The 25,830-nt window shown below is 38.6% G+C and overlaps 2 protein-coding genes across 7 annotated transcripts in view; both read right to left on the minus strand.

Moving 5' to 3' along the window:
• csnk1g1 (casein kinase 1, gamma 1) overlaps positions 1–7,175 on the minus strand; it is a 66,973-nt gene extending 59,798 nt beyond the window's left edge. For all 6 annotated transcript variants that reach the window (XM_030128508.1, XM_030128500.1, XM_030128492.1 and 3 more), the window contains exon 1: positions 6,979–7,175. The gene's annotated coding sequence lies outside the window, so the exon portion shown is untranslated. The remainder of the gene's footprint in view (positions 1–6,978) is intronic.
• Positions 7,176–8,172: 997 nt separating this feature from the next.
• LOC115415023 (sorting nexin-1-like) lies at positions 8,173–24,822 on the minus strand. Its single transcript, XM_030128435.1, has 15 exons — positions 24,692–24,822; positions 22,250–22,415; positions 21,464–21,594; positions 20,508–20,574; positions 18,037–18,080; positions 17,467–17,608; positions 17,295–17,373; positions 15,437–15,512; positions 14,751–14,864; positions 13,050–13,143; positions 12,737–12,942; positions 11,444–11,587; positions 11,112–11,192; positions 10,947–11,018; positions 8,173–9,391 (listed from the first exon to the last, which is right to left on the minus strand). The coding sequence occupies exons 1-15, from the start codon at positions 24,809–24,811 to the stop codon at positions 9,341–9,343; spliced, it is 1,587 nt and encodes a 528-aa protein (XP_029984295.1). The 5' UTR covers positions 24,812–24,822; the 3' UTR covers positions 8,173–9,340.
• Between the last annotated feature and the right edge of the window lie 1,008 nt (positions 24,823–25,830).

Here is a 25,830-nt window from a genome sequence, read left to right on the forward strand (position 1 = left end):
TTACTCATACAACCTTTCACCTGCTGTGAATGTAGTCCATAATATCAGGATAAACTACAGAACCTGTTCAACAGCTGCAACAGAACCACCAACAACAGAATTGGTTGCAATTCAGTACCAGCTGAATTAACAATCGATAGGCTGGGAATCGACCCACCAGGGAAGGATACATACTACATAGGGATGCAACAACGAGTTGACAAATAGTTAATGTAGGGCTGCGCGATTAATCAACTTTAAATCGAAATCAGATTTTTAAATTTAGGATGATTTTTAAAATAGGGAAATCGCCAAATTGATTTTATCTCTCTCGTGCCTCCAGGAAGCGCCTCCGGACTACCTTAGCAATCCCTCCAGGAATTTGTGATGTTGCGATTGCAACTATTAACGCAAATTCAACCAATCACCGCAAATTCTGCGCGGCACTGCAATTTCATCCAATCCCCGCGAATTTTCCGCAAATTTGACCAATGACCTTAGCCCCCTATCTCCCACCCCCCTCTACGTGACATGTACGTCATCACATTCACTTCCTTGTTGACGTTTGAGAAGATGAAGACATGTGCGATTCAAAACACTCACATTTACTGACAAATATCACTGCCAAAGTTCATGCAAGTCAGTTTCCAGATGTGTTACACAAAAGTGGAGGTAAACTGTTCTGTGGTGGAACACAAACAAAAGTCTCTGCTCCACAGACTCTTTTCAACCGCAAAACATGCAAGGAGAACGGCTGAAACTGGAAGAGGACAGATGAGATAAGTCACAGTGACAGAGGCTGTTGGATCCAGAACAATAGCAGGAGCTGAAAGGGTCAAGGTTAGCACGGATATACTCTATAAGGCAATAGAAGAGAAAAATAAAGAACCTGTGGAGGCATGCTTTCCTTTTTCTGTATTTTGTGCGTGCGTGCGTGTGGGAGTGCGAGCACAAGTCTGTGTGTGGAGTTAAAAAACAAGCTCACAAACAAAAATAGTCGTTAAACTTGGTGTTAATATTAGGGCTGGGTATCATGGCCAATTTCCATAATCGATTCGATTTCGATTCATAAGGTTCTGAATCGATTAATCACGATTCGATTCGATTCAATATCGATTCGATTCAGTATTAACTGACTGATTCAGAGTAATTTAGTGATACCAAGGTACAATTTTGAGTTGTAACCTGATTATTTGAGTACTGCAGTCATGCAACACATCAATACTGGTATCAATATTGATATTAGAAAGGAAATAAATATGACATTTCAGCAGTAAATTGCTGAATGTGCTCTTAAATAATGAACAGGACAGAAACATTCCCATGTTTTTACAGTAGCTCAGAATGGACTGAGTCATCTTTATTCTGTTTTATGGCTGGAGGCTTCTACTCACTGGGGGGTGGGGGGTGCGCTCCGTGATTGTTGGTCGGAATGGAGTGGGGATGGGGGGTGTGCGCTCCTGGGTGTTGGTTGGGGTGGGGTGGGGGGGGGTAGTGCAGCAGTCGGACATTGTCGCTCTCCTCTTCCTCTAACTCCATACTCAGCCATAGGTGATGGTATGGATCCAAGTTATTATTCCAAGAACGACCGGCTTCTGCGACTCGCCGGATGGCCAGTTCCTTCACACTGCGGGTTTGAGTTTGAGGCCGGAGGACCTCCAACGGAGGGGGTTTCCCCACTGCATCTTTTCCGTGTCTTTTTCACGAGCGAAACCAAGTCTTCCCCAGGGGTTCGCAAGACAGAGCCGCCCGCCGTTCCGCGTACTCCCGGTCCTGCTCTGAAAAATCGATCTCATCCACTATTAATCGATTACGCAAAATTAAAATGAGATCGATCTAAGATCGATTAAATACATTTTTTTTACCCAGCCCTAGTCAATATTAATGTTTACTCTAATGTGTTAAAAAGCAACCCAAGTTTGGCTGCCCTGTGTGCCTGTCTGTCTGTGTGTGTATGTGTGGGCATGTAACCCATCTAACCTTAACCCTAAATATACTACTATATCATTAAGGAAGCAAAAGTCATGTGTTGTGTTGTACAAATGTGAGATGGGGGTGGGATTTAATAAGTTTTCTTCTTCCCACTCCTTTTTGAACAGTACATATTGAATTAATTTTGTTATTACCAGTGTACAGGGTGGGGAAGCAAAATTTACAATGAACATTTAGTTGTTTTTTTCTCAGCAGGCACTACGTCAGTTGTTTTGAAACCAAACATATATTGATGTCATAATCATACCTAACACTATTATCCATACCTTTTCAGAAACTTTTGCCCATATGAGTAATCAGGAAAGCAAACGTCAAAGAGTGTGTGATTTGCTGAATGCACTCGTCACACCAAAGGAGATTTCAAAAATAGTTGGAGTGTCCATAAAGACTGTTTATAATGGAAAGAAGAGAATGACTATGAGCAAAACTATTACCAGAAAGTCTGGAAGATACTATTAAAGAAGAATGGGAGAAGTTGTCACCCCAATATTTGAGGAACACTTGCGCAAGTTTCAGGAAGCGTGTGAAGGCAGTTATTGAGAAAGAAGGAGGACACATAGAATAAAAACATTTTCTATTATGTCAATTTTCTTGTGGTAAATAAATTCTCATGACTTTCAATAAACTAATTGGTCATACACTGTCTTTCAATCCCTGCCTCAAAATACTGTAAATTTTGCTTCCCCACCCTGTACATGGCAATTGATATTTTGTCTTGATCACCTTTATTTATTAATATATTTGCCCTGATATTAATTCCTTGTACACAAAAAACGTTTAATTTTTTTCTTCTGCTCAAAACAAATAAATGAATGAATGAAAAAAAGCCTGTTTTGTTTAAAATCATTGCTTCCTGGTGCTTTTTAAGGCTAAAAACACAAAAAAGACTGTTCTAGGTAATTTGTAAATGCCCATGTTCCAATGACTTTAATAAAAGAAGCCTCAAATCATCACAACTTTCATCGCAATTTTTTGGAAAAGCTGCCGCAAAATCAGGCATTTTAGGCTGCAACAATCACAAAAAAAGCCCACAAAATCCTGGAGGTTCTGCCTTAGGCTCCTCCTCCTAACTGTGAGAGCTGTCTTTCACATAAGTTCATGTAATGACCATAGACCTTAAATTTGTGATGGGCCGTAATGTAACCAATGTATGTAAGGCGTGGTTTCAGGCATGGATCCCCCAATTCAAATATAACTGCATGGGGATCACTCATCTTATGTTGTCCCGCTCGGACCCAGGTCACAGGGGCAGCAGGCTCAGCAGAGTAGCCCAGATAGCCCTCTCTGCTTGCTTAACAAACTTTGTTAGGCACTGGAATTGTTATGTACAAAATGCACTTATGTTTAAGAGAAAAGGATATTTTATTGCTGCTGCCATATTTGTTGAATTGTGAATAGAATATTTGTTTAACAAGCTTTGTTCTGCATTCTAATTGTTGTGCACCAAATGATCTTGTTAAAAGGGGGAAAAAAAATTATTGCTTCAATAAATATAAATAAAAGTCATTGTTTTAGTCATGACAGTAGTCAATGACTAGTTGACCACTGAAATAGTCATTAGTTACAGCCCTAATACGTAGGGACTGATGAGACTGAATCAGGCAGCAACCATGGATGTATGAGTCACCGTGTCTAAAAGTCTCTGTTTCTGTCCATCTACATTACAACACAACCCCAGGACTAAAACGGTATGCAGTTTTTCAGAAACTCTCTTTTCTGGAGGTGTAGGTGTAAATGTAGAAAATGTTGTGAGTTTAAAACAAAAACACCCAATGACAGACTATTAACAGTCCAAGAGTCAAATGAATGGAAGAAACAAGACATTTAAAAAATGTGAATGAGCGATGATCATTTTTCATCCTTAAATCTGGCATCCTACTGTATAAAGGGCCATATTGAAAATCCATGAGGTACATGTGTCCATATTTGTTTCTCAGTGCATACTGTCTGAATATCAGACTAGATGTAAAGTATGTCTCTCTGCCTGTTTTATAGAGTTACAGGTTTATAAACACTCAGCCTAATGCTGCCGTCGTGCTTCTTTCAATAGTGGCTGTGGCATTTAATTTAATTCTGCCTTGACGTGTAAAAGTGTTCCAGGAATACTAAGGTCATCGTCTGAGTGCTGAGTAACTGAGTATTCACCATTTAATAAAAGAAACATACAAATATTTTGTCTCCATCCAGTATACATCCTCATTATGTACCAATCTTTAAAAAAAAAGAAAGAACACCTCTGCCATGCTCTACCTTATTGATATCCATCACTATCACACACTGTATCAACAGGAAATGTGTCAGTTTCTCAATAAACTGCTCTCAAAACAGAAACACTGTGATTTCAGACAATGTTTCTGACTGTCTGTGACACCAATACTCTGTCCACTCTAAATATACGTCAGACAGAGATATTTGACTTCCAGGCAGAACTAGACATGATGAACCAGGAAATTGATGTTGAAAAAGATAAACCTTTACAATAGTTTTATTTCCACAATACAGAGCAAGAGAAGTGGTAGTGTTATACTATTAGAACTGCGATACTGTGATAGCAGCCATATAAATATACCAGGAACACTGAAACTGTGGAAAAGGTGCTTAATAAATATCTTCAGTGGCTTTAACAGCACACTAAAGCAGCAGTGTAAACAGGTTAAGAGCCACCATGCACTATTTACTGTTCTTCCAGTGACAAAGATGCCATAGAATATGCATTTAAGACCACAAAAACATAACTACAATTGCACATTTGTTTGCTAAAATATCCGTCTTAAGTTTATTGGTCCCTTTTAAGAAAAGACTGTTGACATGTTTTCATTTTAACAGAAACATAAAGGCTCTGAGTGGAGTGATTAACCTTCAGTGGAAAGATCAGCCTGAAGGGGAGTCTGCCAATATTGCAGACTCCTACTGTGGCAGCTGCCATTCGCCTTCTTGAAGCCAGCTCTTATCAACTGTAACTAGTGGGAATTCTGATTATCCCAATAATTCAGTCAAATCATAGAGAACACGCACACATATCTTTTTTTAAACACAGCACACATCATCGATAGAAGCAATCACAATTTACATTCCATTTAAATCAAACAAAGGTAACCTACATCAGTCTATTCTATTTTCCTCTGGATTTGGGTCAGGAAGCAGCAGCCGGAGAAGAGAAGCCCACACCTCCCTCTTTCTGTTCACCTCCTCCAGCTGACAGATAACACCCCTGAGGTCTTTTCCCAGTCAGACATGCCCAAAACCCCTCGTTCAAGAGGCATCCTTACCAGATGAACCACCTCAACTGGCTCCGGTCTTTGTAGAGAAGTAGTGGATGTACTCTACTGAGTTCCTCATCTTATCTCTATGGGAGAGCCCAGTCACTCTTCATTTCTGTTCTTTTGATGACCGTAAGTGAGAGTATGAGTGTAAGTTGCCTGTTCAACCCTTTTCACTACAACAGACTGATACAAAGTCTACATCACTGATCCACCTGTCAACCTTATCCTCTATTGTTCCCTACTCATAAGAAAGACCATGCGACATCCGGTTCACCTAGGAGCCTACATTTGATCGCCACCAATCCAAAATGCACTGGACCCCTACAGCCGCCCCTGTTTTAATGGGCCCGTTTGGCCTCTCTGGCCTGAGCCAGAGCACAAGGGTGAAGGCCTATCCACAAAGTGCTTGCTGATGAATTCCTTTCCAATATCACAGCTCATAGGGTTGTTCACCTGCTCAACCCCTCCCACACGTAAAGGTGGCAAGTCAAGTAAGGGATCTAGATTATAATGCATTCATTTATCATGGATCCATAAATGGCAGGCAAGCAATAAATAACAGCTGAGTCATTGATCTTCTTTAAGATCCCTTCACTTATCAAAATGATTTTATGAGAGCATTTTCTGAGTTTATTTTAACTTTCAATTTCTTGAATTGTTCTTTGTCTCCTTTTAATGAGCTTTTACAAACCAACTTGTCTATTATCAGCTTTCTCTTAAAAGTGAAATTTACAATTTCAGTTCTATTTATTCCCTTCTGCGGCTTCTTAACTTGGGTTTTGAGAAATGTTCTATGTGTACATATAGTTATTCATGTTTTGGTACTACAGGTACTGTGTTCTTCAAAATACAACGCTGACAACTAAGTCCAAATTAAAATAAATAGAAGAAAACACTCATTCTGTTTCATTAGTTAAAGTAAAAATAAAAGATCCATTGCTTCAGGAAACATGCACTATCATCCAAGTGAGAGGGATATTCCCACTGAGATATTAAATATTTGTATGCTACCTGTGAGCAGTAAATCTGTTCACTTGGAGATTCAATTGGACTTGACTGCTCATCTAAACTGGGCGAAATTTAACGAGCTTCCACTCGACCAGACTAAAGATGTGTCTTGGAGTAAATTGTCTGTCAGCCTGTTTTTGCCTTGGACTAAGAAGCAGCAAATGCCCGGTAATAACTAACATATGACAAAAGGTGTTAGGAAAGGACAGCTGAGGGCAACTTAAAGATGCTGTTATCTAAAAACAGGCCTCCGGTTGTATCAAAACAGGGACGCAAGCTGGCAGTTGTACGCCATCCTCTCGTGAACAAAGCCAGCCTTGGCAATCTGCACTAGTGATGGTCACATCGATTAGTGAGCCAACTAACCATTAGCCAAGTTAGCATTGCAGCTTGCCAGCATAAAACCTGACTGACCAGCCACAAAGCTAACGCTAGCCAAACAGTACTTAGCTTTGGTGGCTGGGTTAGCTTACAATGCATCCTGTGAAAAATCGCGATACTGACATTTCATGATTAAAACCCAACACAGAGTAAGTTTAAAGAGAAAAAACACAGAAAGCAAACCCAGTGGCTGGTGTTAACGCCTCAGCTAGTGCCTACTGACTGGTTAGGTGACAGCCGGAGCGAGCGCAACAAGGAAATTAGCTACGTTAGCAATGAAAATATTAGCTACCAATCAAGCTTACTACCAGGAGCTGGACTGCTAGCTCATCTCAAACAAACACAACAGGCTCACCTCCGCCGCGAAGAAACCAGACGACCACGGCACCGTTCGTGTAGTCGTCACGCCAACTGGACACGAATGGCTGGGGCGCGTTGGGAGTTTTTTTTTTCGGTGTTTCTTGCTTGTTGTTACTGGTGTTTCACGCTAACGACGGAGTAGCAGTTCTGTCCATTCTTCGGTGCTCTCCTGCCTTCGCTGCTGCTCCTGAAAGGTTCGAATACACCGGATGTAGAAACACGGCACCGCCCGCTTCTCAACGCACACTTCCAGGTCAAATCAGACAGGATAATTAACTATTTGAGCAGGGGTCCAAACTTTAGCAGCTTAAGTCCAGGAGACAGATCTGGAATATCTTCTGGACTCGAACATATAAAATAATATAATAAAAGACCAGAGAAACTCTATTCTCTAAACGGCATCTGGGGTGAAGTGACAGGAACAGGACTGTATTATAATGTGAAATGGAACAAGTATCCACTTTTTTACTTGAGTAAAGGGAGAAATTTCAGTCATTAAATATTCCATTTCAAGAATCCCGAAATCATGTTGCGTAAGGAATTTTAAAGCATCGAAATCAATGGCAGAATGTACTCATTATATAGAATCGCTCTTCAACGTCTAATCTTATAAAATATTGTTGTAACTTATATTCATCACTAACCTATATATACATATTTAGAACCTGTAAGTGGAGTTTAATGTTTGCCAACATGGAGTCAGTGCTAAATCATTTTTTACAAATTAATGTTATCCCTATTATCATTAGACTAATCAGGAATTGGTCATCAGTTTTTTCTTTAGATTAGCCTATATAATCATTTTCATCCCCCAATAACCTAAAATATGAATATATTTCATGCTATAGTTATGGCTGATACACCTATTTAAGGCAAATTTGTGGATATTGATCACATCAGGTCACTACTTTTACACTCTTCTTTTTATTAAGTGTGAAAATACTACTTTAACCAGTAGCAGCTTTAAGCCACAGTTCACCTGCAAAATGTCAACGAAAAGGGAACAAAAAAATTTGAAGTGACAGTGATTTCCACAGTAGTGCGACTTGCTGCATAGTCACATAAAATATTTTAAGAAACTCAGATAGAGGCAGAATTGTCATAGCAACTCAGCACAGAAAATGCAAAATGATAAATAAAAGCCATTTAAAACAAAGTCCCGGTAAAAACAATGTCCAGAATACATGAGTCACAAAGTTTAACCAATCATATTTATTTTGTACATCTACCTGTATAGCACTTCCAGGGAAACGTGTGTGCCAATGCAAAGTGGTTACAAAAATAAAGCACATTCTTACGGAAATATGACATGACAGAAAAACTACTCTTACAAATGTCGAATAAGAAAAATCAGGGGCAGTATTACTTCAATGTCTGACCTTCTGTCATGGCTAAACTGAAATGACAAACTTGGATGATTACCAATAATACTTAACAGTAGTTGCATGGTTCAGTTCAAGTACTGTACATGTGTACATACAAGTCAGGAGTCATTTACATGGACAGTAAACAATCTGCAGCACTTCCAAAGGAATTCCTCTGGGCCTTAACATGAGAGATTAAGTCATGGCTGATAGCATCTGTCTCAAATACAAAAAGTACTTAAGACTGTTATGAAAGAAATGGATCGTTATCATAAAGATGTTCATAACAAGTAAATCGTCATAGAAAATACCAGTGAGTGCATTGTTAGAGTTTGCTCTCACTGTAACTTCACTTTATTTTGTAAGTTCTGTCACCTTGAATACTTTTTGTTTCAGTAAGACTTATATAGTATGGATTGTTTAGTATACAGTAACAATGTGCTAATACTCCTGGTAAATGACCTCAGCCATCAATAGTGGTACTTCATTTAAAAACCTGCTTATTCAACTGTACAATGCATTTTAGTGCATGAAAACATTATCCTACATGCATCCATCAACAGAAGCCGTTAGAGTTTGGAATGACTTACATACTTCTAATGTAAACTATAGACAATGTTAATCTAGGGCAGTACCTCAGTGTTAACACTTTATTATACTATTTTAAGCAAAGCAACATAAATATATCTCCCACTAACAGACAGCAGGGTTTACAAATACTACAGTCAGGTTAATCTCTGCCAGATTCCTGTTTTATAACATTTTGAAGTCACATAAACAAGGAATTTTGCCAAAGAAATAAAGCTGAAATGGGGCAGCTTATTATATCAAAGAGCAAAGTACAAGATAAAAGAATACACTATGATTAAAAAGACTGAAGCAAAAATGGATGGAAGTTTGTTGTGTTTCAAAATTGTCCTCTCAGTTCCAGGTCAAGAGGTAAAGTGTTCAAAAAAAGGCAGTTCAGGTCTTAAAACGAAGTCTCCCTCTTCATTAAGCTATTGCCTTTGCCTCAGGTAGGAATGCCTCCCAAAACTTTATAAGCTGCAATGAGAAAATTAAGTAGCAGGTTAGAAAGAACAATGATGCTTCACGTTTTCATCATGTCAATAATGATACCCAATATTCACATATTTTTAAGGTCGACAGGGGACAAATTAGAGGAAAAGCAATATCAGCAGTCTTAGTAAATAAAGCCTTGGATCTACACAAGCTAGTTTCAGAAAGGTGTTGTAGAATAGTACTGTGACAAAACATATACTGTACATCAAGTATTACGATATTATGTTTTGTGTTGTAATCTTCACCATTGGACTCAACTCTTCAAAATAAACATAAACTGAAACAAGAATCAGCATAAGCACGCACAGCTTACTATACATAACAAAAGTCATTTAGTTTAAAATTCTGATTTCATGCATATGATGTATTGTTTATACAAAACCTGTCCAAAGTAAGTCACCACTTGTATTTAACAAAGCAAACAGGTCAGCACCTTCCATTCTCGTTTCTGAAACAACTGTCCGTGTGATAGAGAGCATACAAACTGAACAATTGCAGGATTCACTGGACTCAAATTGTGGAAGAGCAGTTCAAGAGCCCGACCTGAAACTTGATGAGAATCTTTGGGATGTGATGGAGATTTTACGTACAGTCTGATTCTCACATCATCAATACAACATCAGGGACATTAACGCAACTCTGTGTGTGGGACCATTTTTGTATTTATTATTGTTATTGTTGTTATTATTAACAAGATTAATAAATATTCTGCAATATGTAACCTTGAATCAAACTCCTGTTTTATAATTAGTATCATATGGTTACATTCATCCCCAATACATAAAATGTAAATCATAATTATCATAATAATAATAATCATGACAAAAAATGAGAGACGAGAGGATGCTTTTAGAAAGTCCAATAACCTAATGGAAGTATAAAGTGATCAGGTTCACATTATGAAAGTTAGAATTGCTAAGCCCTGCTGCATTCCATTTTTGAAATACTTAAATTTGTACCGGAATTTTGGCATTTAAGTATCTTGAAAAACTATGTGAGCTGAGTTGTCTGAAGTGGTGACACAACAGGGTTTTCCCTTCCCAATGCCCAATGCCCAATACCCAAGCCATTCTGGGAACCACTTAAGCCAAACTACTGTAAAATCAATATGAAGCACATTACAAGTATTTGCTTAGTTTCAAGGAAAACTGAACAATTTTTGAGAATTTTGAAATGTGTTTTTTCTAATTCAAACATACAAGCTCCTATTAAAAAAAAAAACAATAAGGGGCAAGATAGTTCAGTCCGACTAAAAATATGTAAAAAAAAAAAGTGAAATATCACCACTGATACACTGGACCTTTATCTTGCAGCCATTTAGAAATACATTATTTCACAGATACATTTAGATATATACCTGAAGACCGAACATGAGTTACATCTTAGTCTTAGTGAAGACTCTGAAACAGACGCCTGATTTTATCTTGAGTCACCCATCTGGAATATAGTACACCCTTTGCCAAGACTCAGGAGAAAAACCTTCAACTCCTGAATAAAACACATAAACATATGCCTTTGAATGTGAGTGAATCATTACCCGTTGTTCAGACTGTAGCATCGACTCCAAATATTTGATTATCTGGCTCTTGAAGTCCTTGGCTTTTTCTTTCTGTAAAGTCAGAAAGTGTTGTCACATCTCAAGATCTTTGCTTAAGATGAACCTAAACAAACTACAAGACCAAATCCAAGTCCACATCCATACCTCAAACCTGAGAACCTCCTTGCGTACAGTCATGCCAATCCTATCGAAGTCTCTCTCGTACTGGGTGACTCTGGCCTCCCACTGAGGGAACACAAGGATAAGAACATAATCAGGAATCTGTTTAGGATTTTTTTTTATCAGAAGGAAATCATTCTGTCTGCAGTCACAATCAAACACCTGGAGAAAAAAAACATTGAACCGTGTGAAGACAAACACATCAGAGGAAGAACCAGAACCATAGACTAAAACAACTTCACAAACATTTTCAAACTGGTCTATTTATCAGGATATGTGTGATGCATTTCAGACCATGGTGTGTTGGATTTCCTTACCTCTGTGATCTCCTCTTTGGCTTGCTGCAGTTTGTCGGGCTTGTTGGCCCACAGCAGCTTGGCCTCGGCTTCTCTCTTCTTCTGCAGCGTGCTCTGAGCCTCCTGCCACCGCTGCCACGCCCGCATACGCTGGTCGAAGCAGCCCTGTAGACGTGCATCTCACATTAAGCAGATCCTCTCAGGCTGAAGAGTCGCAACACAATACTTCACAAATGTGACTTAGCACTAGGGAGGCTGAGCTGCTGTTCTGTTACTAAGACTCCTGTTCTCAAACACAACTTAGTTTATCAGTTCTCTCAGGTACAACACTTAAATAAACTGAACTGAATAAAAAATATTACATGGATAATGGAGCCTGATGGGGTAGCATTCAAAAATATTTTTCAAACAACTATTAACACGTTTGACAACCATTAGGTAGAGCTGAAAGGGTTAATCGACTCAAATCAATTAAAAAAAATTATTTAATTACAATTTTCCTGAATCAAAGCTTCCTTTCCTTAATTTCGCTGCCGTTGAACTTTGGTTCCTCTGTTGCGTTTCCTACACATGCTTATTGTGATGCACATGATGCTAGGATCAGCACAAACAACATGGAGTGTAGCTCAGAAGAGATTAAAACAAAAAGGCAGAAAATGTCTATATGCTCACATTTCTATATTGGAACCATCACTTACTGCTTTAACATTACAATCATTTGTCGTTATTTGTTTTCAGTTGTATGTTAGTTCCATCTTAAGTTGTTAGTAAGTTGGATCCAAATGTGTTGAAGACTGCGGTGCACATATTGCTTGTAGATGTCATTTGACTTGTTGTTTATATCTATAGATATTTTTATGTATACTTTTATACTTATTGTTGTTATTTCTGTATAGATATTTTTTATATATCCTTTTACTTGGTTATTGTTTCAGCTGGTTCTCGAATAAAGGACAAGTTATTTGTCATTTTCAGACATGTCTGTGTCACATTTTTACATTTTTTTCCCTATTCAAATCAAAGAAAATAATCTATAAATTATTCAGTAACAAAACTAATCAATAGCTGCAGCTCTACAATTAGGGCCACGATGATGACAAAAAGTAATGTAAAAACCTATTACTACCATAATAATGAAGGAGTTTTACAGGCATAAAAGAGCAGAAGGGTCAAAAACTCCTTAAAAATGCCCATGATGGGGCCCCGATACCCTGACATAATTTGGACCTTCTTTACTTTTCCAGGCTTCTGCGGCTTCTTCTTGAAGTTACATTTACCTCCTCTACAGCTAGCGCTCTGCAGCTGTGAGCTTACCCGCACAGCGCCCAGCATCCGGATGTAATCAGCCAGCAGCTCTGCAAAGATGAAGAAGTCGCTGGCCGCCTGCTCCTGATGCAGCTGCTCCATCTTGTCCTCCACCTCGGCCAGCTGGGACAGGGCCCGCGACAGAGCCGTGTTATCCTCTGAGTTGCCCAGCATCGCCATACTTTTGGCAAATACTGCCGTGTTCATACAAAGCTCTGGTGTCAAGGGGAGGAAAAAGAGGGGAAAAAAGGATTATGTGGCTTTGTTTTGGTGTGAAAAAGGCAGCTAGACTCAGGCAGATATTACATTAGAGGTAGCTCACCCTTCCTGTGATTGACCAGGGAGTCCACCACAGCATGGAGTTTCCTAAGCTGCTGTTCCTCATTCTCCACCTCCTGGAACTTGTCCTCAAACCACTGAGAGACACAGAAAAAAAACAGGAAAATATCAAGACAACATACAACCACACATCACCATTATGTGTGGCTGTAACAGTTTAGTGCATTCACAGCTAATGAAAGATGTTTTACAGGCTTTATGTAAGTTTCAGCAAAATAAATCTAAGATTTTTAAAGACTATGAATATCTTTTTTTGTTTCTATTTTCCAATTATTATCTTTTAGTTCTATTTATTATCATTATTAATATTGCAATTTTTTCTTTTCACTTCCTTTCTTTTATTCTCTCTTCATGGTCATGATGATGTTATCAATTGTTTATTATTGTCTGTTTTTTGTGTCTCTCTCTTTGTTGCTGCTTGATTACTTCACTATGGTGTCACACACTTAGAAAAAAAACACAAAACATAAAAACATTATAATCAAGATCAGTTATATTAATCATAAGTTGCATAATTGTTTTAACATAGATTTTTAAAAAAAAATTAAAAATTAGACTAAATCTGCTTATGAATAATAGATAAAATTCACTCTCATAAAGTCTAAATCACTTTGCAGCAGTGATGGCAGTTTAGGGAACTTCCTGATGAATTTGGTGTCTTAATACACCAAATCTAGTGACAAATTCACAGACTTTTTGGGCAGATTCACACTCCCTTAATGAATGAAAGAGAAGGATCTCAGTAAATGTGTCAGACTCTCTTGCACTGACTGTGTTCAATGATAGTAGAAGAGCAGCAGCAGCTCATTTGGTCAAAAAAAACAAAACAAAAAAAAAACAGGAGCAAAAAAGACACGTGAACAAGCGGTGAATGGATCTACAACGGTCAATCACTGATTATCTTTGGCTGTTGGAAAAATCCCTCTGCTTTTGTTCTAAACTACCGGTCTCATAGCCAGACCTGTCTCCACACTAGGGAAAAAAACATTTGGTTTTACTGGCTAGTTTAGCTTATAATAAATCACACTTGTCTTTGGCTATAGAACACAGTGTCAGTGTGTCTGCAAATATTCTCAGGGAGAACTTGTTTTGGTAGAATATATACATACGGGAAAGTGAGTTATGGTATATATATAAAAAAAAAGGCATTGCATAAAATAATAGTGACATTGTAATTGTGAATTAGGGATGTAACGCTTACAGATTTTGGTTATATGATTATCGTCAGAGAAATAATCGGGGTTTCACAATTACTATGATTATTTTGCAGCAGCTTGAAGCTGCACAGATGATGGTAGTGAATGCAAACTGTATGGAAACGAAAGTGAGCCTGCATCAAAAATATATCTACGGTCTGAATTTCTCAGCTTGTTCCTTCTCTGTCATTTTCACTTGTGGAATGTTGAATGTAGTGCTTCTGTAACATTGCTTTCATTCCGTGTGGGAAGTGCATATTGGCGTGTCTTTGATTCTGCTCTTAATCTACCATACTTTATGAGACTATTTTTAGCAGCTGTGATGATTAATTAATGTTTAAAATCGTGATTAATTGTAACACCATGATATTGTTACAACCTTTCGTGCATTGCCCTGTTTTACACTTGATCGTCTCCACATGCACAGCACATTGACAGTAGTATACAGAAAACCAGATAACAATGCATCGAATGTGGAGGCTCCTTACAGTGTCCGACTCGTTCATCTTGATGGTCATCTTGTTGACAGCGTCTGAAGCCTTGTTGATCATTTTGAGGAAGCCGGCTCCACTCAGGGCCTGGGTGTTCACTGCTCTGGGAAGCTGCACACACACAGAAAAAGTGCCAATATTTAGATAACTTGTGTATTTCCACACAAATACTACTGACTGATCTGAGTATTTTTTAATGAAGCTGAAGTGAGGATTTGCTCAAAGGGACTGTTTTCAGTGTGGGTGTGTGGTGTACTTTTCCATAGTGTATTACCTGCAGCAAATGGTTGTTAACACAACTCCTGTTTTGTGAAGTAGAGACTGGAGTTCTAACACAGAAGCTAAGCAATATAATCAGCTTTAAATCATTAATCACTTCCATGTTATAAACCATCAAAATATGGCCCATTATAACTAAAGACAAATTTTTAATATTTCAAAAATGTGTGTCAAAAATCTAAATATCTCAAAACTGTGAACAAATTTTGAATACATTATCCCAAGGAAGCTACATATAAAATGTGAAATGAATTTGACTGGTAGTTTCGTCAGAGAAGATGTTTGAAGAAATTGCTAATGAAGACGACGACGAAGAAGAAGACACAGTGCCTGTCGGCCAGTTAACTAAAAAGAAAACTAATCCTTTTAGTCTAAAAAATGGAAGAACATCATAAAACACTTACATCTTCTCTCTCCAAGAACTCACGGACGTCGGGATCTTGCAGTAACGATGGATGAGACACGACCCTTTGAAGATACCTGAAAAACACAAAGACAGCAATAACGTAACACACAACAAATCAGAAATCAGGTTTTCTAAAACATCTGAACAAAGTGTGACACGAATATACACTACTGGTCAAAAGTTTTAGAACACCTCAATTTTTCCAGAATTTCATTGAAAATTATGCAGTTTAATGTCTCAGTGTACTCTGAAATTAAAGCATAGAACAAATAGACAATTGAAGTTGAAAAAGAAATCATGGAATCAATTTAGAAACCAAAATGTATTCTAAACTTTTGACTCACCGAAGTAGCCACCTTTTGGCAGATATAACAGTTGAACACACTTGTGGCATTCCTTCTACAATGGAAATCAAATATTCTTCAGAAAGTTCTTCCCAACTCTGTTGCAGAAGTTCCCCTAAATGTGTAGCACTTGTAGGTTGCTTTGCTTTCACTCTTCTGTCCAGTTCACCCCAAACCAGCTCGATGGGGTTTAAGTCTGGAGACTGCGCTGGCCACTCCATGTTTTCAAGCGTACCATCTTGTTCTTTTTTCTTATGGTAGTTCTGGCAGAGCTTGGACTTATGTTTTGGGTCATTATCTTGCTGTAGGATGAACCCCTGACCAACTAGGTGCATCCCAGAGGGTAGTGCATGGCATAGCTGCAGAATGCTGTGGTAGCCGTTTGTGTTCAGGGTGCCTTTCACTCTGTACAAGTCACTGACCCTAGATCCAGCAAAACAGCCCCAGACCATCACACTTCCTCCTCCATGTTTGACAGTTGATGTCACACACTGGGGAACCATCCTTTCACCTACTCGACGGCGTACAGAAGTCCTGCAGGATGAACCGAAGATTTCAAATTTGGATTCCTCAGTCCATAGCCCCTTCTTCCAGTCTTCAGTAGTCTACTGGCAGTGTTTCATGGCCCAGCCAAGCCTCATTTTCTTATCCTGAAGTCTCACCAATGGCTTTCTTGCTGCAACTCGACCCATCAAACTTGCAACTGGAAGTCTTCTCTTCACAGTGTAAACTGAGACTTGCTTACTACCACCACTACTGAGCTGTGCTTGAAGCTGTTGTCCTGTGAGTTGCTTGTCACACAAGCTGTTGACTCTCAGAAACTTGTCTTCTGATTCTGTTGTGGCTTTGGGTCTGCCAGACCTCTCCCTGTCAGCATTTCCCCCAGTTTCTGAGTGCCTTTGGATGGTGAAGGAAACTGGACTTACTGACACCTTGACTTTCTTGGCAATTTCTCTGTAGGAAAGACCTACATTTTGAAGTGTTATGATGGTCTGTCTCTCTTCTATCGTTAATTGCCTTTCCCTCTATTCCATTTTTATGGTAACACACTACTTTCTGCAGTACAATACTGTTCAAATAATGCTCCCAACAGTATGGTACCAAAGTGTGTTCCAGCACTACTTTTATGGAGACAGAGGGGGTTGTAAATAATTAAGAAACGTTGGGACACCTGTAGGAATTGGTAGCACCAACTTTGGTGCTTGATCAACCTCCACTGCTGCAAAACTGCTTTAAGTTGTTAACCCATTTCTTGTTCGCTGAAAAAGGCCTTTTTATATAATTCTGAAATGTACATTATTTTTCAGTTTTGTTTAACCTTACCTTTTTTTTTTACCTCTGGCAGTTCACCGCTTACCTTTGTACCATTTCAAGCGGTTCACTGGACTTGAACTGCTTGAATTTCAATACAAAAGTGGAAAAATCAGGGTGTTCTAAAACTTTTGACTGGTAGTCTATATGAAAGTGAATGTATATTTATTATGTTGGTCAGAACCATATACAGATGCTCACCTCTCCAGAGCTGCTCTTCTTCTTTCCACAAATTCTACTGAGGACGGGTCATCCATTCCTACCTTCACTTTGGTCATTCCTGTTGGTTAAAACAATAAGTAAGCAAAGGGATGTAGAAGCTAACTAACTAAATATACATATGCAGACATAAAGAAAAGATGGGCAGACCCACCTACAACACTTTTCTCTGGTGGTGGAGGAACAATGCAGCCATGCAGTGACTGTTTGACCGAGAGCTTCTCATAGAGACCCAGGAAGTCACTGAAACGCCTCCTGACAAAGAAGGTTTTACTCCTGAACATGTTCAAGGACGTCTAATGGGTTGGACATAAACAGTTTGAGAAAACTGACATCAACGAGTACTTTGAACAGATACACTAATACAAAACATAAGTCATGTCATCTCACCCAGGATTCAACTGTTCCCAGTTCATATCATGTCATGAATTTTCTCTTTTTCGTCTTTGTTCACCTCGTTGCAAATTTAAGAAATTCTCTGCCTTTCAGTCTTTGCAATGAATATTAACACTTGGCCTTTGAAAAGTCTTGAGAAAATTCCAAAGTTTCAAAGAAAAATCCAATAATTCATAAATAAGAAAGATTCTGGGGCAGAACTTTAGGGTGCTTCATTTACGTTTTTACATTACTTCTTGAGGAAATTCCATGATATGAACTGGGATGTTGCAGATGAGTTGGGATGAAATATGACTGTTAAGTGAAAGTAGTTGGTTTGTCTACAGACCCTGGTAGACACTTTGTAGGCCACATATGCATTCATCCCATCACCTAAGACACAAAGATGAGACACACACAAACAACATGAGAATGTTTCAGTTAAATGCTTATTTTTAGACTTGTTCCTATTACAATTTTTAGGGCCTGATTTCCGTTTTGGACGGTGCTTGGATGGCTGATACCAATTTCGGCCAATTCTGAAGTCATTTTTTCCAAACACAACACACAAGACACTGCAATGTAACTTTCCAATTAGAACATTTATTTTAAAAATAGAAGAAAATTGTGCAAAAAGGTGTCAGGTTTTCTGTATGAAAACAAATGCATTGATTCAAACGCCTGGGTTTTAGTGAGTCCCATATCATACCAGAAGTTGAAAATTATCATATTTGAAGGAAAATGATCATACACACCCAATTTTTATTCTGACGTGGCTCACACCATCTGCTTTTTAACACATTATCATAGACTGTACATATTACACGCTGCAACCCAGTTTTACTTTTAAATAATCTAACAGAACCTTGGAAAAAAGTAAGCGTCTCTACTAGGGCTGCACGATTTTGGCAAAAAAAAAAAAAAAATCCCGATTTTTTCCTCTAAAAACTTGATTTTTGATTTCGATTTTTGGGTATAACTAGAAAAGGCAACAGAAGTCAGCATGTTGTTTTCGTGAGCAGCCCACAATGCAAGCCACTGCTCTGACCTCAAAGCTGTGATGGGATCACGTGATGAACCTACAGTTTTGTTTTGTTTTTTCTCTTCATTAAATCTTTGAAATAAAGTAGAGTATACAAACAATGTATACTACAAGAAAATAACATAAGTTTGTCAGGGGGAATACACTACAATAAAATGTCCAAATCAGAGCAAATACTGATGGTTGTTACAGCCTTTTTGTTTCCACATTTATCTAACAGCTTTAAATAAAGTTCAACATCTTACAAAACATAAATAATATTTGGTTTTGTGTTACAGAACTTACATTTGTGAATGAAAAATTTAGCAAGTAAGAGGACTAAATTAATTATTAAAAAAAATAATAATAATACATTTTTTTTCCTTTCTTTTCTGGGTATCTGGCCCACAGAAGTGATACCAGTGTAAGTCAGTGACAAGCATCTGTTGTGCGTGCGTGGACTAGGTTAATATGAGTGATCCCCATGCGGTTCTATTTAAACTGGAGGATCTGTCCGTGGAACAGACCGACCCAGGACACACTGGAGGGATTCTATCCCTGGAGCTGGTGGATGTGTGTGGGCAGAGGGCTGTGTGGGCTCCTCTGCTGAGGCTGATGACCCCGAGACCCGGACCAGTTCGGAAGAAGACAGTACGGTACGGATCCGGGACAACGTAAGATGAATGATCCGCATGCAGTTATATTTCAATTGCGGGATCCGTGCGTGAAGCCACGGCTTATATTGCTATAAGTACTGCGGGTTCATGAACAGATTTAACGTCCGGTCATTACACAGACTTCTGTGACAGACCACTGTCACAGAGCCTACGGTAGCCCGCGGGCACGCGGAGGCACGCGGACCGGAGGCACGAGAGAGATGAAATCGATTTTACGATTTCCCTTTTTTAAAAATTGTCCTGATTTAAAAATCCGATTTCGATTTAAAATCGATGAATCGTGCAGCCCTAGTCTCTACATATGTGGAGCACAGGATGAACTCCTGCACTGAATGGACCAGAATACCATTTATAAATTCCCACCTTCTACATGCTTTGGGCTGAATCAAGATCCTGCCTCATGAGTAGAGAGGCACGTGAGACGATGAATAAAAACTAGTGCAGCACTGTGCAAAGGATCCGTATCCTATTTGTGTTTGGTAATTAATTAATTTAGTTGTGTAATAAGGGGTCAAATTATCGTACGCTATGTGATTAGTGGTCAATGCCCCCTTAAACAAATGTCCTGCCCCCTCAAATGAAAGTTTCTGAAGGTAGGGAAAAGGAAAATGAGGTGCATAATAGTGGGAGACTTAGACGAATTAGTAAAGCTCCATAAGTTTCACTTTCACTTTGTACGGTTGTATTGTGTGCGCACACTCAGTGTGAGGTACATACAGCATGGTACACCCCCCCACATACACACGTGTAATCCCACCCCCCCATCGCCACCTCTGTCGGCAACATGTGTCCCCTTCTCATTCCAGATTGCTGCCTCATTTATGACTATCTGGAACTGGCCTCGGGTCTGGCTATGCGGTGCAGCAGGAATTTGACCTGCGCTCAAAATCGGTCAATTTCAGACTGACCCGCCGGTCGCAGGTCATGGCCGATCACGTGAAAAAATTAATCAGTACAAGTCTGCTTATTTACATACATTTAATTCAAATCTGCATAGCAAATTCAGAAAACCATACACCCACCATGAAAATGATCTAAATACTAAGGAATTCAATAGGTAAATTACCGAATACTTGTCTGATTATTATGTTGTGTTAAAGATATAACTTAGGTGAGACTCACCAATTTTTTCAGGGCTGGTGACAGAGACATCCACATCAAAACTGTCCTTGGCCTCTTCCTCCTCCAGCTGTTGGAAACAGTAATATAGTAATCCACATTTTAACTCCAGTGGCGGAAGAACAAAATATCCTTTACTAATACCACTGTGAAAACAGTCCACTGCAGCCAACAGTTCTGCATTCATAGCCTCACTGAAGTAAAAGTATGTGAGCATAATCAGCATAAATGAACTTGAAATATGAAAACTCAAAGTATTCATTGTGCAGTAAAGTGGTTGAGGTCAGTGTTTTAATATCGCATCTGATTTCTTGATAAATCCCAGCTGCATTTATGTGTATGTTACATTTTTACTGTTGTTCATGTTTAAGGTTGTGCTCATCTGAACAACTTTCTCTATTGCTGATTGTTTAATCTACAGCAATACATTACATTCTGTAAAATCATCACTTTTGTAACATTCTTGTCCTGTGAGAACATTTCTCTAAAAGGTCAACTCTTAATGAGCTCACTAAAACAGGCCTGTTATCAGCTTTGTGACAATGTATTGTACAGTGCATCCAAGAGGGTGTGGAAGAGTTTACTCAACTTAAGGAGGAGGAGAATTTAGAACTAAACCTACACAGGAACACTTTTCCTTTAGGTCATCACAAACAATAAAATATTATGTGGATATGTGGTTTTTACTAGATAGGAAGATAATCAAAAACTAATCTGAAAGAGGCAGCACGGTAAAGAGTATAATACAGTAAAAAGCTCCAAAAAATGAAAATACTTCAGTAAAGGTACATGAAATGTATGCTGAAGTACTGTAGTTGAATAAAAGTACTCAAGCACATTCTATCATTATTCCATGGTGATGCTTTCAACACCGTCCTGTCACAGATGACTAGATAATTACAGTCTAGGCATTTCAGACCCTGCGTTAAATGGATTCTGCCCAGACTCATGTTCTGTACCTGCTCCAAGGAGGTGGGCTGGCGGGCTGCAGGGCTCTGGGTGAAGGAGGAGGTGGGACGAGGACCGGAGGAGGATGGGTCTTTGTGGGCAGAGCTGCCGCACTCATCTGCACTGAGCTCCACATGTGCCTCTAAGGAAAAGACAATCATCAACAAATACCTCTATCAATCTGGACCTAAATAAAAATGAAAATAGATAAATAAGGAACAATAAATGAGATAATTCTCCTGAGTGCACTAGGGTTTATTGTTTCACAAAGTCTGTGGTGAAGTTGTGTAGGCACATTATGAACACAGTCTGTATACTTTATTGTGTGACTGAAGCACAGAAAGGCCATGTCTGTATTCTTCATTTCCAAGCTGTTGGTAACATATCTAGCTATTTAGGGACTTAATTTACCTTTTCCTCTTTTATTCACACATTTCATGTGGTAACTGCGGAAAAATCATGACATTATTCTGTTACGAAAACACTCATTAGTTTCTATTCCAAACCAATGCTGACATGACATTATCACGGTTATTTTCCCCACACTTGACAAGACTCCTCAGGGCCACACATACACTAAACTAATTATACAGACTTGGCTGTGCTTCCAATGACTAACAGACCAAGCAGAATGTGTAAAATCATAGGAATGCTGTATTTAAAATCAGCGTTAAATGTGCTTTCTGTGACTTGGTCTTAAAGTAACCCATCTTGCAAAGCACTGTACCTCGAAAAACCCAAACTGAGTGCAATGGATCTGTAAAGTGCTGACTAGTATTCAATCTGCAGTCTCTCACCTGCAAACAGGTCGTTCTCATCATCTGAGTGAACTCCATTAGACTTGGCAGTGGTGCTCAGGGTGGGAGCTGTGCTAATGGCCTCTTCCTCACTGAACAGGTCTGGGGGCTCCTCACTGACCTGATCAGGCTGAGAAACCCCTCGACTCACAGCCACAGGGGTACTCTGCACAAAGGAAGGACACAACTAACATGATTTTTAAAACACTCCGGGGAAATGCACTTGTTGCAGTACTACAAAATGCAAGGTAAACTGAATGAACAGTGAAAAACCAATCAAACACACCCAGTATCTTTGCATCATAAATTGTTAGTGACAGACTTTTTGTTTTAGCCACCTTGAACTTTAATATTTGGCTACCACAATCTTTTCAGTTCAGCCTCGAGTCCCAGAAAGCATTTATGTCACATTTTGTCAAGCCATCCTGCAATATCACAGTGCAGACATAATGGGAACCAACCACTGAGTGGGCAGCTCATCTTATGGAGATGGGCTGCTTTCCATCTTTAACAAAACAAACCTTAACGCATGAGAACATTGAATTTGAAAGCATGTGAAGTATTAAATTTAACATTATGAACACATACAGTGCATGCCTTTGCACTATAAACAGAGGTGGGAACCACAATATGACAGTATCACAACACATTGCTTTTGACTACAACGGTATCCTGGTGCAGTGATTCTAGGATACTTTATCAGATAGACATCACCACTCCATCATGATGTTTGTGTAACTGCAGAAGAAAAAACACTCCTGAAGTCTAAAAAGCAGGAATTATGTATTTATATCACTGCTGCACTGTGGTGTAAATTTCACAGAATTTGAGGCGAGTACAATATAAGCAGAGTCCTTCTGACACAGAGTGCATCATTCCAAAAAGTAGTGAATCAGGTGAGTCATGTTATATATCAGGTCCACAGGACAATACTATATCAAACATTCTTCTGTATTAAATACCATCTATACCTAACTGAAAATACTGCACTTACAGTTGAAAAAAAAAGTACTTAACCCTTTCATGTATGAATTATGAGAACCTTAGTTGAGTTTTTGGGAGGGGGGGGGGTTTGAGTGTTTTTATCCCTCCTCAGGCATGAAAAAAAAACCCAATACAATTGAGTTGTTTTTTTTTACGAATTTACAAAAATGTACACTCAGCTACACCATGCATTATATTCTTGAAGCAAAGAAACAAGTACTTAAAACCCAATACCAGAAAATAATATGAAAACAATGAAATAAAAACATGTTTAATGCAGCTAATCTGATATTTTCTCACATTTTACCATATTCTAATACTAGTTATTACTCACTTCATAGAGATAATGTGCAAAAAATACAACAACAACAAAAAACTTTCTGTTAAAAAAAACAAAAACAAGACTGTTAATTACGGTCTAGCAATTAACAATTTATTTACACTCACATGTTACTGCAGATCAGATTTATCAAGAACAACAAAGTTACATTAATGGTATGAATTACAGTGTATGAGATGATGCATAAATGTCCACTGTGTTATCCGACATGAAACTAAAATAACAAAATATAAAAATATAATATATATATAAAATATACATAAAATAAAATATACTGAGAACAGCTGCAGAATAGTTGCCCACTGTAGTGACCACTATGCATGAAAGGGTTAATATAATGCAGAGGTGAAACTATAGGATCAAATATGACAGTGAGATCATTAAGTAGCTGTGGTGATATTAGAGGTGAAGGTGGAGGCAGAGAACTAATATGGCATTGACCTCAGTTAGCTGCAGATGAACACCTCAAACACTAGATTGTACATCTCATTACTTTCACTGAAAATATATCATATCCAGGCCAGTATGAAGAGGAGACCTAGTGACAGCAAACCCAGCAACCCTTGTTTTACCTCGCAAACTGGAATATAGTTCTTGTTTCATGATACAATTTTGTGGCATTAATGGGAAAGCTGAAATGGAATAAATGAAAACATGGACTGAACTGCTGTTCATGAGCTGACAGTCATAACGGTTTACAGACTGAGATAAGCACGAAAAAGGAGGCGGCCGGGTGGGGTCATGAGTACAGCCACAAACCCTAACAAAATACAAAGAGATGTTAAAATAATCTGCATTTGCCGAAATGAAAGTAGTTCAACCCGACATCTAAACAGAAGCATATTCAAGTCAACCGAAATGCAGAAAACTTAGCCAGAACTGATGAAAACAGCCCTGTTTACGCACTACTCACCGCCTTTAACTTATTTAATTAACACCCGTCGTTGTTTTTTAACTAAATCTGACAACACGTCGCCCTCCAGTCAGTGGTTTTAGTTATTTTGGATGCCATGAATGCAGGTCACCTCAGATAAAGGGGCTAGCTCCCTTTCTCGTTCACGAGAAGAAAAAATAAGCTAGTAAGTTACTAATAATAAAAGAAAGGCTCGTAAACGTACGTTGTTGACAAAGATATCCTCTCCTTCATCGCTGTCTCCATCTGCCATGTCACAAAGACCGGTTTCTGGTTCCTCTGAAGCGGGGAAAGGAGGGGGATTCCGATCCGAGCTGGCCGCCATATTCCGTGTTGTGAGGGTAGACTTACGTAGGCGGAAGTGAAGGAGCGTGGGGGGGAAAAAAAAAAAAAAAAAAAAAGGAAGATGGCGACAGCGTCCCCTTCTGGTCAAAGACTGGGATAACTGCAGTAGAAACAGATTTAACCTGTAGTATTTAATCAGGGAAAAACAGTATCAATCATGTAGATCAGGGCTCTCAAACTCATTTTCTTTTAGGGGCCACATTCAGCCCGATGTGATCCCAAGCGGGCCGGACCAGTAAAATAACTGCATAATAACCTATAAATAACAACAACTCCAAATTTTTGTCTTTGATTTAGTGAAAACAAAACCCATTAAATTATGAAAATACTTACTTTTATAAACTATCCAAACAAATAAGATGTGAATAACCTGAAAAAAATGACATTTCTTGAGAAAAATAAGTGCAATTTTAACAATATTGTGCCTCAACTTATCATTTATACATGTGCATTATGGATCTGATCTACAAAGACACTGTTGTTTGTCCATCAGTCTGAATGACGACTTTGACTTCAGTTTTTGAGGGTCCTGCAGTGGCTTGCCAACCCTAATTTTTGCCCTGAAGTATCTGCCACAAAGGCACTAAACACTAACAGGCCGAAAACTGTTAAAACTGTGTTTAATTTTCTTCAGACATTTTAGGTTGTTCATATTTGTTCAGGTTATTCACATTTTATTGTTACAGGATAGTTTGTAAATGTAAGTATTTTCATACTTGAATGTTATTTTTTGCAGTAAAACAAAGAAAAAAATTTGAAGTTGTCATTATTTATAGACATAGTGTAATATTTTTTTCACATCAAACCAAGAAGAAAAAATGTAGTCATTTTTTTTTTTGGTAGGTTATTATGCTGTTATTATTTTACTGTAGATCATATTGGTCTGTATGTGGAACCTGAACTAAAATGAGTTCCACAGCCTTGACTGTAGAATTTTTTGCACTTTGCAAATTCATCCCACAGGCCGGATTGGAACCTTTGGTGGGCCGCATTTGGCCC

Source organism: Sphaeramia orbicularis, chromosome 3 (genome assembly GCF_902148855.1).
Source record: "Sphaeramia orbicularis chromosome 3, fSphaOr1.1, whole genome shotgun sequence".
Classification (NCBI taxonomy): Eukaryota; Metazoa; Chordata; class Actinopteri; order Kurtiformes; family Apogonidae; genus Sphaeramia; species Sphaeramia orbicularis.

What these genes read in the sequence shown, in the direction of transcription:
- LOC115415023 (XM_030128435.1), bottom strand. Translation starts at nt 24,811, where the DNA reads ATGGCGGCCAGCTCGGATCGGAATCCCCCTCCTTTCCCCGCTTCAGAG. An exon ending in AGGATATCTTTGTCAACAAC is followed by an intron (nt 22,416 to 24,691) that starts GTACGTTTACGA and finishes TCCTTTGTGCAG; the next exon opens with AGTACCCCTGTGGCTGTGAG. An exon ending in TGCTACAGTCTGAACAACGG is followed by an intron (nt 9,392 to 10,946) that starts GTAATGATTCAC and finishes TTCTCATTGCAG; the next exon opens with CTTATAAAGTTTTGGGAGGC.